This window comes from Sinocyclocheilus anshuiensis, unplaced genomic scaffold, assembly GCF_001515605.1.
Source record: "Sinocyclocheilus anshuiensis isolate Anshui unplaced genomic scaffold, SAMN03320099.WGS_v1.1 scaffold335, whole genome shotgun sequence".
NCBI classification, from domain to species: Eukaryota; Metazoa; Chordata; class Actinopteri; order Cypriniformes; family Cyprinidae; genus Sinocyclocheilus; species Sinocyclocheilus anshuiensis.
The window spans coordinates 1499408-1513466 of NW_015548239.1; the positions used below are offsets into that span (position 1 = coordinate 1499408).

The 14059-nt window shown below is 36.5% G+C and overlaps 2 protein-coding genes across 4 annotated transcripts; one reads left to right on the forward strand and one right to left on the reverse strand.

The window, feature by feature from the left end:
• Positions 1-533: 533 nt before the first annotated feature.
• LOC107654870 (myotubularin-related protein 9-like) lies at positions 534-7067 on the reverse strand. Of its 3 annotated transcripts, XM_016442161.1 has the most exons (12): positions 7003-7067; positions 6659-6877; positions 5915-5941; positions 5177-5285; positions 4639-4764; positions 3774-3947; positions 3355-3572; positions 3094-3255; positions 2239-2380; positions 1855-2075; positions 1110-1261; positions 534-918 (listed from the first exon to the last, which is right to left on the reverse strand). In XM_016442161.1, the coding sequence occupies exons 2-12, from the start codon at positions 6841-6843 to the stop codon at positions 737-739; spliced, it is 1698 nt and encodes a 565-aa protein (XP_016297647.1). In that variant the 5' UTR covers positions 6844-6877; positions 7003-7067; the 3' UTR covers positions 534-736. The 3 variants fall into 3 exon arrangements, with proteins under 3 accessions (XP_016297647.1, XP_016297646.1, XP_016297649.1); XM_016442160.1 differs by having other exon boundaries at positions 6659-7055; XM_016442163.1 differs by lacking the exon at positions 5915-5941 and having other exon boundaries at positions 6659-7055.
• A 1906-nt stretch (positions 7068-8973) lies between these two features.
• Positions 8974-10702, forward strand: LOC107654828 (protein FAM167A). Its single transcript, XM_016442079.1, has 2 exons — positions 8974-9495; positions 10318-10702. Exons 1-2 carry the CDS (start codon positions 9193-9195, stop codon positions 10579-10581), a joined length of 567 nt encoding a protein of 188 aa, XP_016297565.1. The 5' UTR covers positions 8974-9192; the 3' UTR covers positions 10582-10702.
• Positions 10703-14059: the final 3357 nt, after the last annotated feature.

A 14059-nucleotide genomic window follows, 5' to 3' on the forward strand; every position in this document is an offset into this window, starting at 1 on the left:
ACCAAAAAATGCCTGGGCCGATTTTTTGTCCCAGTCCAGCCCTGGGTGACACTAATTTCATTAGACTTGCCAAGAAAGTCTCCCCCATGACTTTCCCCCTAATCAGCTCCCTAGCTCATGAATCAGTATATCGTGTACACTGGTAAGTTCCCTGGCTCACTGCACAATGGGACAGTGATTACTCAATTTCTGGTGACATGACTACGTACAACGTCAACGGACAACATTGTAGAACATCATTGCTGGAATTAATCAACAACAGGCAGGACCGGTTTCTTTTTGATATTATTTTTATTCTCTTTAAACACATTGTTCTGTTACATGTTCTTTCAACATTTCAGCCAAATATCAATTATAAAAGTTAACTAAATGTGTTCATTACCTGTCTAGCGATGTGTGTTTATGCTGAAATATACTAATAAAACAGTTTGTCTTTTCAAATCTTCTATCGCGTGTAATTTTTATTGAGTTGGCTCGTGTGGTTTATGTTTCGTGCTTCAGAAATGTGACATAATTTCCGGTAAGGGAGCATAGTGAGCACCAATGCTCCCTAGTTTTTGCGGTGCACTGTGGGATTTTTCAGGGAGCGAACGTTCCAGTCCACTAGAAGGATTTTGCGATTGAGACAGCCCTTAAAATGGCCGACTCTCTGATCAGTTCCCTGACTACTGAACTAGGGAGCTGATTGAGATGCACCCATAGTAATAACAGGCTCTATGTCCTTTCTACCATGAGGTCACAAGATAGTCAGCTCATCCATGAGGTTCTCAAATGGGGTCAAGGTGTCACAGTGTGTACTAAGCGTGTTATTGGTCCGGTCAGGTCCAGCTTGCTCATGGTGCTCTTTCACAATGCTCCACACCTCTTCTCGAGCTTCTTCCATGTTCTGAGCATACTCAGTCCACCTGAGGAACAGCCCTACCCACAAACCCATACAAAGATAATGAGGACTCTGTGACATTAAGGTTGGAAGTATATGTTTTTTCTTTTGCTCAAAATACATGGAGCTGACTTTACATATCAATAATACCAAGAAATTTCAAAAACTGAATGGAATTTCTTACATTTTTAACTTGCAATAGTTTTATCACATTACAGCGGTAACTCACCTGTCCATAGCTGTAAGGACTGAGGATGTACTGAGGGCCAAATGGCCAAATCAGTGGGTTCATACAGTGGGTTGAGGTACTGCTCTTCAATATCAGGCCTCAGTAGGGACTGAAACAAACAGTGTGTGTTCTCCTTCACTCCTGCAGCACATCTAGCCCAGGCAAAAATGAAAATAAATCAATTATATGTACAATTATACAATATATATATGCACAGGGACCGAAGTGGCCAGACCAGGCCCCCTCGAGCTGCTCGTGGCGCCAACACACCAAGAACGTGTTAAATTAATCAACAACAACATCAAATTTTATGTTGTTACAAATGATTTATATTTCTGATAAATGCTGTTCTTTTTAACTGTCAAATTAATCAAATAATCCAGAAAATAAACATGTATTGCAATTACCAAAAAAAATATTAACAGCACAACTGTTTTCAACACTGATAATAATATGAAATGCTTCATAAGCACCAAAACAGCATATTAGAATGATTTCTAAAGGACCATGTGACACTGAAGACTGGCGTATCACAGGAATAAAATTAGATTTTAAAATATATTAAGCCAGAACATAGCTATTTTAATTTAAATAATATTGCACAATATTAGTTTTTCTGTATTTTTCATCAAATAAATGCAGCTTTGGTACGCATAAGAGACTTTTTTCAAAAACATCTGAAAATGACTTTGAACTTTTGAATGGTAGCGTATGATGAGTGTCATATGGGGTAATTTGTGCTCACCTCTCCTGCTCGCTGTTACACAGGAAGGTTCCATAGTTAGAAGCGTAAACCTCTTGTGCCAGTCGCAGCAGCAGAGCCTCACTAAATTCCAGTGCCAGAGGAAATTGCCGCCACACCTGCCACACACAGTCAAGCAGCAGCAGGAAGATTGGGCACTCCTGCTTCAGACGGGCATGAGAGTACGCCGAATGAGCACAGCGCTGCTGGAATGGGTGTCCAGCCTGAGAAACAACAAGCACAACACTCATCAACTTTCTGACAAACAGATCTGACACTAATATTAGGTAGTAGTTTAGTAAGAAAGTTCTTTTTTGTTGTAATGCTTTAACAAAATTCCCCCACATGTACCTAATCACACATTATGTCACACAAACACACATTCACCTGTATCCATTCCCTCTCCAGCAGGCAGAGGAAGCCAGTGACAGTTCTAGATGCGGGGTCTAGGATAAGCTGAGCCAATGAGCTCACCAGCAGCGTGTTGTCAGTCCCTTCAGAGCCATGCACAAGCACAGAGTGACCATCCCTGCAAAAAACAGACCACAGACCAGAGCGATACATCTCGAAGCCATGCATGGGTCTGCAGTGACCACCCTTCAAAAACAGACCATATGCCAGAACAACACATGACCAAACCATGCATAAAACACAGGATGAAAAAAAAACAGATTAAAGCAACACATCTGAGAGTAATGCGGCATATCTAATATTTGCATCTTAAGGAGCAAATAAGCATATTACAATGATTTCTAAAAATTCAGCTTTGTCATCACAGGAATAAATAATATTTTATTTAAATATTGTAATAATATTTCACAATATTACTGTTTTTACTCTATTTTTGATCAAATAAATGCAGGCTTGGTGAGCATAAGAGACTTATTTCAAAAATCTTACCAATCCTACATTTTAGAACTGTTGTGTTCTGTGTGTCACAACATACAATACATAACATTAATTGATATTTTAGTCACACAAAAGCATTGAGCAAAATAATAGGACAGAGAATGTAAAGTACACTACCGACATTTTCCCGTAAATTTTTCATTAGACATTATTTATTAAGCCAGTACACAGAGAAATCAGTGTCAGCTGTGTCCTTGCCTTATTCTGGGTCACTATGGAAAGCCTACATTAATTTAATAAAGCTGCAACTTTTTATATGAACCACAGATGGCGACAGAGAGCACACAATTTTGTAGTGTACCTTTAAAAGACTAAAGTAAAACATCTTCCCACCTCTCCACACACTCTACCACCAGGCCTGCAGTGGACAGCGCACTGTGAACATGAGAAAGCCATTTGGAGTTCTCCAATTTACTGAGCCAGCGGTCCACACTGTGAGACGGGTCACTGCACGCTTCCACCAGCTTAATAAGACTCTCCTGCACAATTTTACCCCTGTAAACACGCATGATTACATGCAAAATCAAAGCCAAAACAACTACAGATCGGTCACATATTTTCAGACAATTAAAAATGACTAATGTTCCCTCTCACCTTTCATGGTGTCTATGGATTCTTTTCCAGTGGCTATAAAAGGATTTAGACTCAAAACCTCCTCCTGTCATCCGGGCCTGCTGGGCTTGCTGGGCAGAACGCAGATCGATGATGTAACCCAACTCTGACCCATCAATCACAGCCTGGAGAAGGAGCTCATCCTCCTTACATCTCTTCTTATTGGCTCCTGTCAAAGGCTGGCTACTTCGCATAATCACCTAGTCAATGGATACAAATAATTTTTACTTTGGAAATTTTGATCTACTGCATATTATGCATTTTTTGCTTTAATGAGAAACATATTATTTAATGCTGAAAACGGTGTTACACATTTGTACTGTTTTAATGTTGCACTGTTCTTATACACCAATATACAATGACACTTATATTTGAGATATAAGAAAACATCCTACACTCACCATTCCGTTCCTATGGTGACAGTAGGAGAGTACAGGAAATCTGCCGCCCTGTCTGAACCTGGCTGAGCGGATCAGCTTGTCATCGTCCACCTCACGTGGCACAATAACCGCAGATGGATACGATGGGCATACAGAGTAATCTGAGTTTACTGTACTGACTCTCCACCTGTCCCACTGCTCACACACACATGCACATATTATGAACACGCACAAACATGCACATGTATACAGCTATACATAAGTTATAAACATATATTACTATTAATTAACAAAAATAAATAAATAAATAAACCTAAACAGTAATATTTAAAAACTAATAAAAATGACATAAAGCTGAAAATTTATATAAATATAAAATTATAAACTTTACACATGAAAGACACTATAAAACTGGGGGAAAAAGAGTGACAAAAACACTGTAATTATGATACAAGTACAGTACATAAGGGGATAGAAATAAACATCTACAGTTATGGGGAAAAAAATGAAAGGCCACAGATGCTAGATGACAATGGCTGATAACGAAACCTACGGAGACAAACAAGGCATAGAAAAGAAGACTAGCTACAGAGAAAGAATACACACTGCTTTATTTCCTGTGAATTTAACTGTCACCCACGTCTCACAACTGCTTTTAGTTTCCTGTGGCAAACAAAGTGCTTCCTGTTTGTCTTCCTTTCAGGAAATTAAACAATAGCTTATATTAAGTAAAATTTGACCTTAGAGTAATAATTTTCAGCATCATTTATTTGTGTTTGTCCTTGTGTGGTTCTCAAAGCAAGATAAACACAGAGTGACAGTAACTGAAGGAAAGGGAAGTGAAAGTAAAAGAAAGAAAAATACAGTTAAAGCGTGTGTAGCTCACCAGCCTTTCTGTTTGTTTGTAATATTGCTCCGTTGAGGACAGGCCCCATGGGCCGTTCAGAGTAAGGTGTGACGGTCTGTAGAAGAAGGGATACATCTCTGTCACACTTTCCAGAGACGAAAGAGCCTACAGAGACATGAGATGATATCAGTCCACTCTCACCCACAGCCATAACAAGAAAGGTAGACATTTAATATTGGTGCATCCCTAATTGTATTGTATTATTGTTATTATAGTATTGTTCGCAAGTTGAATCACAAGATCAATCACACACCTCTCTTAAACAAACTGCTTGATTTGAGGGGGTTTGTTTAAATTACATTTTAAAATATATTCAAATAGTAAACCGTTATTTAAAATTGTAATAATATTTCACAATGTTACTGTTTTGCTGTATTTTTTATCAAATAAATTCAGCCTTGGTGATCACAAGAGACTTCTTTCAAAACTTTTGAAAATGAGTATACCTAATTCTAAATATGAGCAATATTAATACTAATCCTTTTAATAAGAATGGTTAGATAATTATATTTAGTACCTCTATAGAACTGGCTATGTTCAGACATTCCTCCATTCCAGGAATTTCCAACTGAAGAACCAGCAGGTCCTTACATTTAATGGTGATAGTACCAGAGGATCCCATAGCCCTGTATCAGACACACATACAAACACCCCCACCATGTTTAAGTACATTCCTCCATGTTTGCTCACACTCTCAAATTCCATACAATCATCTCCATTGGGGCCTCAGAAGAGATGGAAGCAGGAAGCAAAAACAAGCCATGAGCGTAAGGCTAGCAGAGACAATGAGATAAATTGCAGAGGTATGACTGAGCTCTAAATACAATTTTAATAGAGTGTAAGCTAACAGTCTCTCTTGTTGTATCTCCATATTTGTACATTAGATTACAAACACAAATATTTATATATAGCACTACATGTATATAAATACTGCGGCTTTGCATGTAATCAAAACACAGAAAGCATGTGAGATATATGTTGCGTAAATGCTCATTGCAAAGCACAAAGATCTTGCAAAATACACTTTTTTCTGTTTTCTTCTGTGCCTTAAGCTACGAATACATTGCCAAGCAGCTCATTTTAGAAGATGCCTTCTTATTCAGACATAAGATGCTGCCCACCGCCACTTCTCTCCTCATTTTTAACATTACAGAATAAATTAACAGCAGATCCCAGATCAGAATAAAATGACAGCTTCAATGAGCAATAACAGTCAGTCCACAAATCAAACACTGGGCCTTCTTTAGAAGTGTACCTGGGGTATCCGAAAAGATTCTCGACACTGACACAAAGGAAAAGTGATTGGAGAAATTAGAGAAAGACAGAATTCGTTTATTATTACAGAAGCAGGTCACTTCAGGGATCAAACACACACACAATAAGTTTAACTTTACTTGGTAATTATGACCCAATTAAGATTCAAAATTAGACACATGGATGAATAAGAATGTGAATTATGCATTTACCAACAACAGTGATCAACAATATACATATCAATAAAAAAAAAATCCTGCTGAAACAAATGTACTTGATATGGTAAAATCTAAATTAATAGATTTTCTTTAAGTCAAAAATATTATTTAACACCACTGAATCAACTTAAGTACATTTGGTTACACAAACAAAACTAAATTTAAGTTTTAGCTCAGGTACAAATAGCTCTATAGAGCAACAACTGCAAGATACAACTATTTAAAATGTAATTTAAGCTGGTCTTAATTGGTTTAAGATTGGCTCCTCTGATGACCTGCAGGGGCTTCAGGCCAGGGCACTGGTTAGTCTGGGTGACCAGTTTAAACCAGCCAGCTTAGCCATGCTGGAAGACCATCTTAAACCAGATAAAACCAACAAACCATCCAAGGCTGGTTTATGACATTTTTCCAGCAGGGTATAATTACGGTCGCCTTGTATTACAGCACACACACACACACACACACACACACACATGCAGTGGTCAAACCTCCAGAACTCCAGCTGATGAGAACAGCTGTCTCTCTACCTTTTCTCAATGGCATCGATGTTCTTGAGGAGAATGAGGAGTTGCCAGGAAGCTTCATCCTTTCTGTCTGAGAACAGAAGGTGGTGGCTGGTAACGCACAGGGTTCCTCTGAGCGCTGGATGGAAAGGTCTTCTCAGGGTAACATCTTCAACATTAGCGGTCTTGATGTGCTCCGACAACTCCATTTCACAACGACAACAACCACCATCTGGTACTTCTCTAGCTGAGTTTAGAGAGTTAGTGGGCGAGCCACACGAGTCTCTGTCTTCCGCAGATATTATAAGTAATCCTCTACAAAACTGTGTCCCACCCCTTGATATTAATTTAGGCTGTTTTAAACTCACCGGCAGCTGGTAAATATAAGACGCCACTAAGCGACTCCGCGCGAGCGACGGGAGGTGTGTCTGCTGAGCTCGCGCGATTCTTTAGCATTTTGTTGGCTTCGCTATACTTTCATTTCCGTTCACACTCTTGAAGTCCCAGCCCTCTTCTCTTTTTTTGTGATTTTTTTTGTTTGTTTATTGTTGTGCCTGTATGTTTTTCTCCATATTCGTTCGTTATCACTTTTCCTGACATTTCAGAGTAGTAGAACTACAAAACACAGGCCAGAAGGAGTCTGCTTTAGCCTATTCAGGTAACACATGGGATAGAAGAAAAAAAATAGTAATAATAATTATATATATATATATATATATATATATACATATATATATGAAGAAGAAGAAGAAGAAGAAATATATATAGATATTCGTTTTACATTTAATGGCCTAAGTCTTTCGATGCCACAGACCCTCAAATATAAAAAGTCCTTTGCGAGGGACCTCCTATGTAGTATATAAGCCTACAGGCAGCATTTTCGTGTATAAACATCAATTTATTCTGTAAAAAAATAATATCTAAAATATATTTACTTTCTGTTAAGTTTCTTCTCTTTCTTGCTGTTTATCTTCAGTAGAATAAAATAGATTATTATTATATGTTAATAATATATATATTTTAATTACTTTAAAAAAACAATTTTTTTCCTCTGAACTTTATACACAATTTTTCTCTGAACTTTTCGAGGACCCCCTAGCACCACTTGCAGATTTTTGGGGGTCACTGGACCCCATGAGTTTGAAAACCGACTAATATAATAGGCCTATACCGTTCGTTTTAGATTGTTCTTAGCTAAATAGATTTTCACTGCAATTCCTCAACATCAGCAGGAGATGGAGACATTCTGTCGTAAAACAGTTCCAATTGACACAAGTTGGATATTATCGGTGCAATCGCGATAGATATGCACAAGACAGAAGACCTGTATAAGAGGCTATATACAAGTTAATATAAGTTAAGTATTTTAAAATGAAGTCTGGTTTAGCAAACTAAATTTTAATAAATTTTTACTAAATTCAGTAATTCAGGCAACACGTGGGATAGGATTTTTTATTATTATTTTCTTTATTTGTTATTTCTTATTATTTATTTATTTGTTATTTTTGCCATGTTTAACCAGTTTTACTTAAAATAAATAATAAATATTCGTTTTACATAATGTAAACCTTAAAAAGTTTTAATTTTAAAAAGACCCTCAAATACAGGGACTTCCTTTACAGACAGATCCATTTGAAAAATCTAACCACTATGAAAAATGTAATATCTAGAAAAGTTTTAGGCTACTTTCTGTTAAGTTTGTCTTTTATGCTTTTTATCTTTCAATAGAATTAAATAATATTTGATTATCAAACTTGATTGATTATGATATTAATAATATTTTAAATATTACTGTTCTAATTATTTTACAAAACCTTTGTAATTATTCAAATTATCTTTTTTAATACTATTTTTCACTGAACTTTTTCGAGGACCTCCTTTGCGGCCCTCTGGTGGTCCCCCGTCCCCGGTTTGAAAAAAAAAATCACTAATAATCACTAATATGACTACCGTTCGTTTCAGAATAAATATACTATCATTAATATCTTACTGATTCTAATGTTTGATTTTCATTCCTTGCTAAAAGGATTCTCACTGCAATTCCTCAACAACAGCAGGAGATGGAGACGTTCTGTCGTAAAACAGTTGACAAAGACTGGATGTTGGAACACTGATAGAAAAGCAGCGTGAGCGAATTTTGGGCCACAACGACATAAATTAAACGTTTACTTTGTTATTCCTTATAGTTGCCTTTGTGAAAACAAATAGTCGCATAAAAACTGTCTGTCCTGAAACTTCTCAATTTAGTAGGCCTATGTGTGGTTTTCAGCTCGTGTGAGGTGCTGCTTAAGGGTGTCAAGCGACTCTGTAGCTACCACCTGAATAGTACCTCATGAACACGAAATGTCGCGTTTGGCCGCAACATGCAAGTTCAGATTGTCTAAAGTTCTCTGATACTCTTGTCATTAAGCTGCCGAACATGGGCGGTCACTTTTCTGTCTATATAAACATTAGCCCAGCACACCTCTTGAGATTAATCACTCGCGCACATGATCAGGCACAGTGCACATGTCTGAGCAGTCACAGTCTCGCCTATCTGGAATGAAAGCAGCTCAGTGATGGAGTTCAGAGAGCTGGGAGCAGACGACAGTTCTGAGGGCGATATGGAGGATCTGGATAGTGTAAAAGCCCTGACAGAGAAACTCAAACTTCAAACGCGCAGACCGTCGTACCTAGAATGGAAGGAGCGACTGCAGGCTCGCCCGTGGACTAATGCCACACACAGTTCAAATGTCAGCAGCCCAGGATCTGTGGAGGAGGACACTCAGCTATCCGACATCTGCAAAGATGGGATGCCTTATAAGAATATATGCGGCTTTGATACTATAGACGACGCGTTAGAATGGCTCAGAAACGAACTGGTATTGTATTTATAAGCTTTATATATTTTATTTTTATTTAAACGTTTGACTAATTTTATAAATGGTCATTGTGTTTAGGATCTATCTATCTATCTATCTATCTATCTATCTATCAGCACGCAACACCATCAGTGGTTTTGGGATTTTTACCTTTCTACTGTCTTTGGGTCATTCAGTACAAAAATATATAAGATACACCACTGTTCAAATGTTTAGGGTCAGTTAGTTTTTTTTATTATTATTAATACTTTTATTCAGCAACAAGCACACATTAATTTAATCAAAAATAACAGTGAATATATTTATAATGTTACAAAAAAAAATACTATTTCATATAAATCAGCTTTGTCATCACAGGAATAAATTACATTTTAAAAAATTAGCATAAGAGACTTCTTTCAAGAACATTAAAAAATCTTATCCACCTCAAACGTTTGAACTTTAGTGTATGAATTAATTAAATTATATAAAATATATGTAAATAATATACTGTATATACTAGATATACTTTATAGAACATGTAATATAACAGTTAAACAGTTGATTTGACTTGGCTAAAGAACCAGACTGTTGTAAAGTGAGATGCATGTCAACTTCAGCATAGTACAACGCAGGTGGCATGACTGTAGTCTCTTGGCATATCACACTTAAATGCCACACAGGTGCAGAAACTTGAGTGGGTGTTTGACAGAAAGGTGTGCTCAGTGTCCTGCATGTGTGACTGCTCTTTCGAATAATTTAATCTTATAATTACTGCTGGTTATCAAAGACTTGGTGTGTGAGCTATAAAATCATTCTCCTCTCTTTCTCACTTGTCCTCAGAGGGAGATGCAGATGCAGGATAACCGTCTCGCACGGCAGTTGATTCGCTTACGGGTGGAGATCCACAGGTTGAAGGTGGAGCAGGTGTGTCACCGTCACAAAGAGATGCTGGATGATGCCACGTATGAGCTGGAGGAGTGCGAGGAGGACTCAGACCTGCTGTGTGACATCCCCATGAAAGCTGCCTTCACTCTGTCCACCCCTCTCAAACATCTTGGTCTCACCAGGATGAACCTCAACTCCAGACGATTCTCACTCTGTTGAGAGGCACGGTGATGAGAGACGCCCCTCAAGAAAATTTCTGTTACTTTTGCTGACACTGCATGGAAACCAAAGTTTTGTTTCATTTCAGTGTTAAAATTGGACCATAACAGAAAAATCAAAATCAAAAATCACTTTCAGTTTTCTTCAAATCACTAAGCCTTACTGAACTTTGTTTGACTTGACCACAGGTGGTCATATCTGGAAATGCAGTAGCCAGCTCTACAGTCTATACCACTTGTGAAGGCGGACTCAACACAGGTCTGAGAAAGTCGCCAGAGTTGGAAAAACGTTTATATTTACATTTGAAAATAGCTGAACTGATCTGAAAATCAAGAGGAACCTGCTTCTGTGTCAAAAGGCATGAAATTGGCACACTCCCATGAGTGTTCCTGACTGCTCAGGGGAGGAAACACTGTCTCGTCAGCTTGGCTCTGATCCCGAGCAGCAGCCTTACAGGAAGTATGAGTTTGTGTTCAGGCATTTTGTCACCTTGTCTCTTAAAACCCAAAAATAACCCCCACTCTTCAGCTCAGAGCTGCAACAACTGAAAAGCTAATCTAATAAATTGAGGGTACGTTTTTGAGAATCTTGTGCTTGGGAAATGTTGATTTACACAGTCAGTTTTTTATAGTGTCCTTTGTATGTCCACTGAACCCATTTAAGTTTAGAAGCACTGGAAATTTAACACTGCGTATGTGCATGGATACTGTAAGTGCTCATGTCTAAAGCTCCATGATAAAATGAAAACATATCACAGAGGACCTTTATATTTTGACAAATTTCAACTTGGGAATGAATGTGTAACAATTTTTTAATATTTTTTAATATCACATTTTTTATTTTATTTTATATTTATGAAATTAATACTTCTGTTCAGCAAGAATGCATTGAATTGATCAAAAGTGAAAGAAAAGATTTTTGCATTTTCCATTTACAAAAAAATGAAGGATCATGAGACATTGAAGACTGGAGTAATGGCTGAAAATTCAGTTTTGTCATCACAGGAATAAATTACATTTTGAAATATAATAAAATAGAAGACAGGTCTTTTGAATTGTAGTAATATTTCTCAATATTACAGTTTTATACAGCTGTAATTTGGATCAAATACATGCAGATTTAGTGAGCATTAGAGACTTCTTTCAAAAACATCACAAACAATCTTACATAAACTATAATAATACATAATTACATAATCTAAACATTTAAATGGTAGTGTATATAATATTTTTTTAATTAATTAAATGTTTGATGTACAAATGTTTAGTGCACTATAAGGGTGTAAACCATGCTTTTGCTTTCAATCAACCTGTTTACTGAAATGGAGCACGATGACTGACTTTTTTTTCACACAGGGCTAAAAAAATACCTTAAATTAATAAAATGCCTTAAAGTTATTTTGAAGATAAATTGTGATTGATATTGTAACTTACAAAAAAGGAGAAAAATATTGCTCATTCATTGGTACTCATTCACTATAATGAGAATTTATGAATTTTATATTTGTAAATACATGTATTTAAAACCATTATTTTCTTGTTGATCAAAATTTCTTCACAGTATTGTGTTGATGTATGTATTTGTGTAATTATGCAAACTGTTTTGAGTAGCTCTTATCTCGCTTTGCTCAGATTCTTCCGTCTCGCGCATCCTCACATGAATAAACCCAAAGGGTTTTTATGCAGTGTTATCACACAAATGAAATTAGATTATATTTATCAGAATAGGCTGCATTTATCAGTAAATGTGTCAAACAATGAACCAACTGCTTTATGGATTGTAATTGCAGTGACGGCACTGACTGACAAAAGGAGTCATGTGACGCATGCCAAGAAATGATCTCATGCTAGATAAATATATGGAGGGAGAGAGAAAGAGTGAGAGACCTGACAGGGAAAGCCATCATTCCTAAAGCTGTTCTCAACACTACCCAGACAGCAACATAATGTTGGCCCAGATCTGGCCCACATCTGGCCCATGTGAAATCCATGCGGGCCAGATGTGGGCCGGATCTGGGCCGAAACGGTCTGCTGTCTGGGTAATATTACAAGCTTTTGAAGTTTATATCTCGTAAACCCAGTGGCATTATGGCAAGTACCTTAATTGAACAGTTCACATGAGGGGTGCTTTAGATTCCTCCTTCAAACAGAAACATTAACTATTTAGTTCACCTGAGAAGACACAAAAGGTGTTTAGTTGTGTTCCAGATACAGATTCCCTCGAGGCCTAGAAAAGAAAACAAACACTGTGCCATGAAAGTGTCACTCTGCTTTGTAGAGCTTAAATGAAACCATCATGATAACCTACTTTGAACTTGAGTGCAAATGTGATAAAGTAAAAAGGTGTTTTGTTCATACAGTGTTTTCACTGAAACCTAAATTATTTATCAAATTATTTGATGTGAATTCAAAATGTTAGATTTGCCTGTTATATAAATAGTCAATTTGCATCTCAAAAATGGGATGAGAAAACATCTACCCTATTTCCTGGAAATAAGTTGGTTGACATAAAGCTAAATGATCCTGCTATATAAACAGTTTTCAAATGTTTTACGGCCAAGGACTCACATGTATGAAGAGCCCCTTGTTAGGAGCCCCTTTTCTAAAACATATAGCCAATACAGTTGAAGAATTATTGAAATATTATCTGAAAAATATTAGCTTATTTTAAATATATTTAAAATAAGCTAAATATATTTATAAATATACAAATATAATTATCATATATTTTGTTTTTCAACCCATTGTAAAAATGTATAAATTGATTAATATTTTTCCAACTCATGCAGCTTTACAGAAAATAAGACTGTACAACTAGTGCACAAGCTAAAGCCAACAATGGTAAAGAAATTCTCCTTAGAAAAGGACAACAAATATTTTGTATTATTTTTTTTAACATGTATGTTGCAAGGAAGGAAAGATTAACATCTGTCACAAAACTATATGCATATTTGTTGTTTAATTCTTCTGTTAAAACACATTAAATATATTTAATCTGTTACATTTTTCACAGCTCTCCTAGCACCCAAGACCCCAGTTTGAAATTTTTTGCAAGGATTCACAATCTCAAAGCATCAAATGAACATTTGCTCTTACAAGAGATGTAACTGTGAATATATAACTGTCTGTTACAGTTTTTCTCAGTCGCTTTGGTGCATTTCTCAAGTTCTCAAGAAATGAAATTCTCAAAACCACTTGTACATCTTCCACATCATCTAGTCATTTGTACACATCATAAAAGCAGTTTCTCATTCTTTTGAACAAGCTGTGATTGCTTTGGTACATTCATGCGGTTTCCTACATTATCAGTTGCTAATGCCATTTTGCTCAAAATGTATTATATAGTTTTCTGTGCAATAGTCTTACCCCTCAAAACATCTAGTCTTTAGTTCATTGTATAAGTCATTAAATGCAAAATGGTTCATCTAGTTGTCATAAACTGTCAAGCACATTTTTTACACATTATTATTAGACTTTTT

Coding starts and splice junctions, on each gene's coding strand:
- LOC107654870 (XM_016442161.1), bottom strand. CDS start 6,843: ATGGAGTTGTCGGAGCACATCAAGACCGCTAATGTTGAAGATGTTACC. Junction 3,948..4,638: donor ACAAACAAACAGAAAGGCTG/GTGAGCTACACA, acceptor GTGTGTGAGCAG/TGGGACAGGTGGAGAGTCAG. Junction 3,256..3,354: donor ATCCATAGACACCATGAAAG/GTGAGAGGGAAC, acceptor GCGTGTTTACAG/GGGTAAAATTGTGCAGGAGA.
- LOC107654828 (XM_016442079.1), top strand. CDS start 9,193: ATGGAGTTCAGAGAGCTGGGAGCAGACGACAGTTCTGAGGGCGATATG. Junction 9,496..10,317: donor AATGGCTCAGAAACGAACTG/GTATTGTATTTA, acceptor ACTTGTCCTCAG/AGGGAGATGCAGATGCAGGA.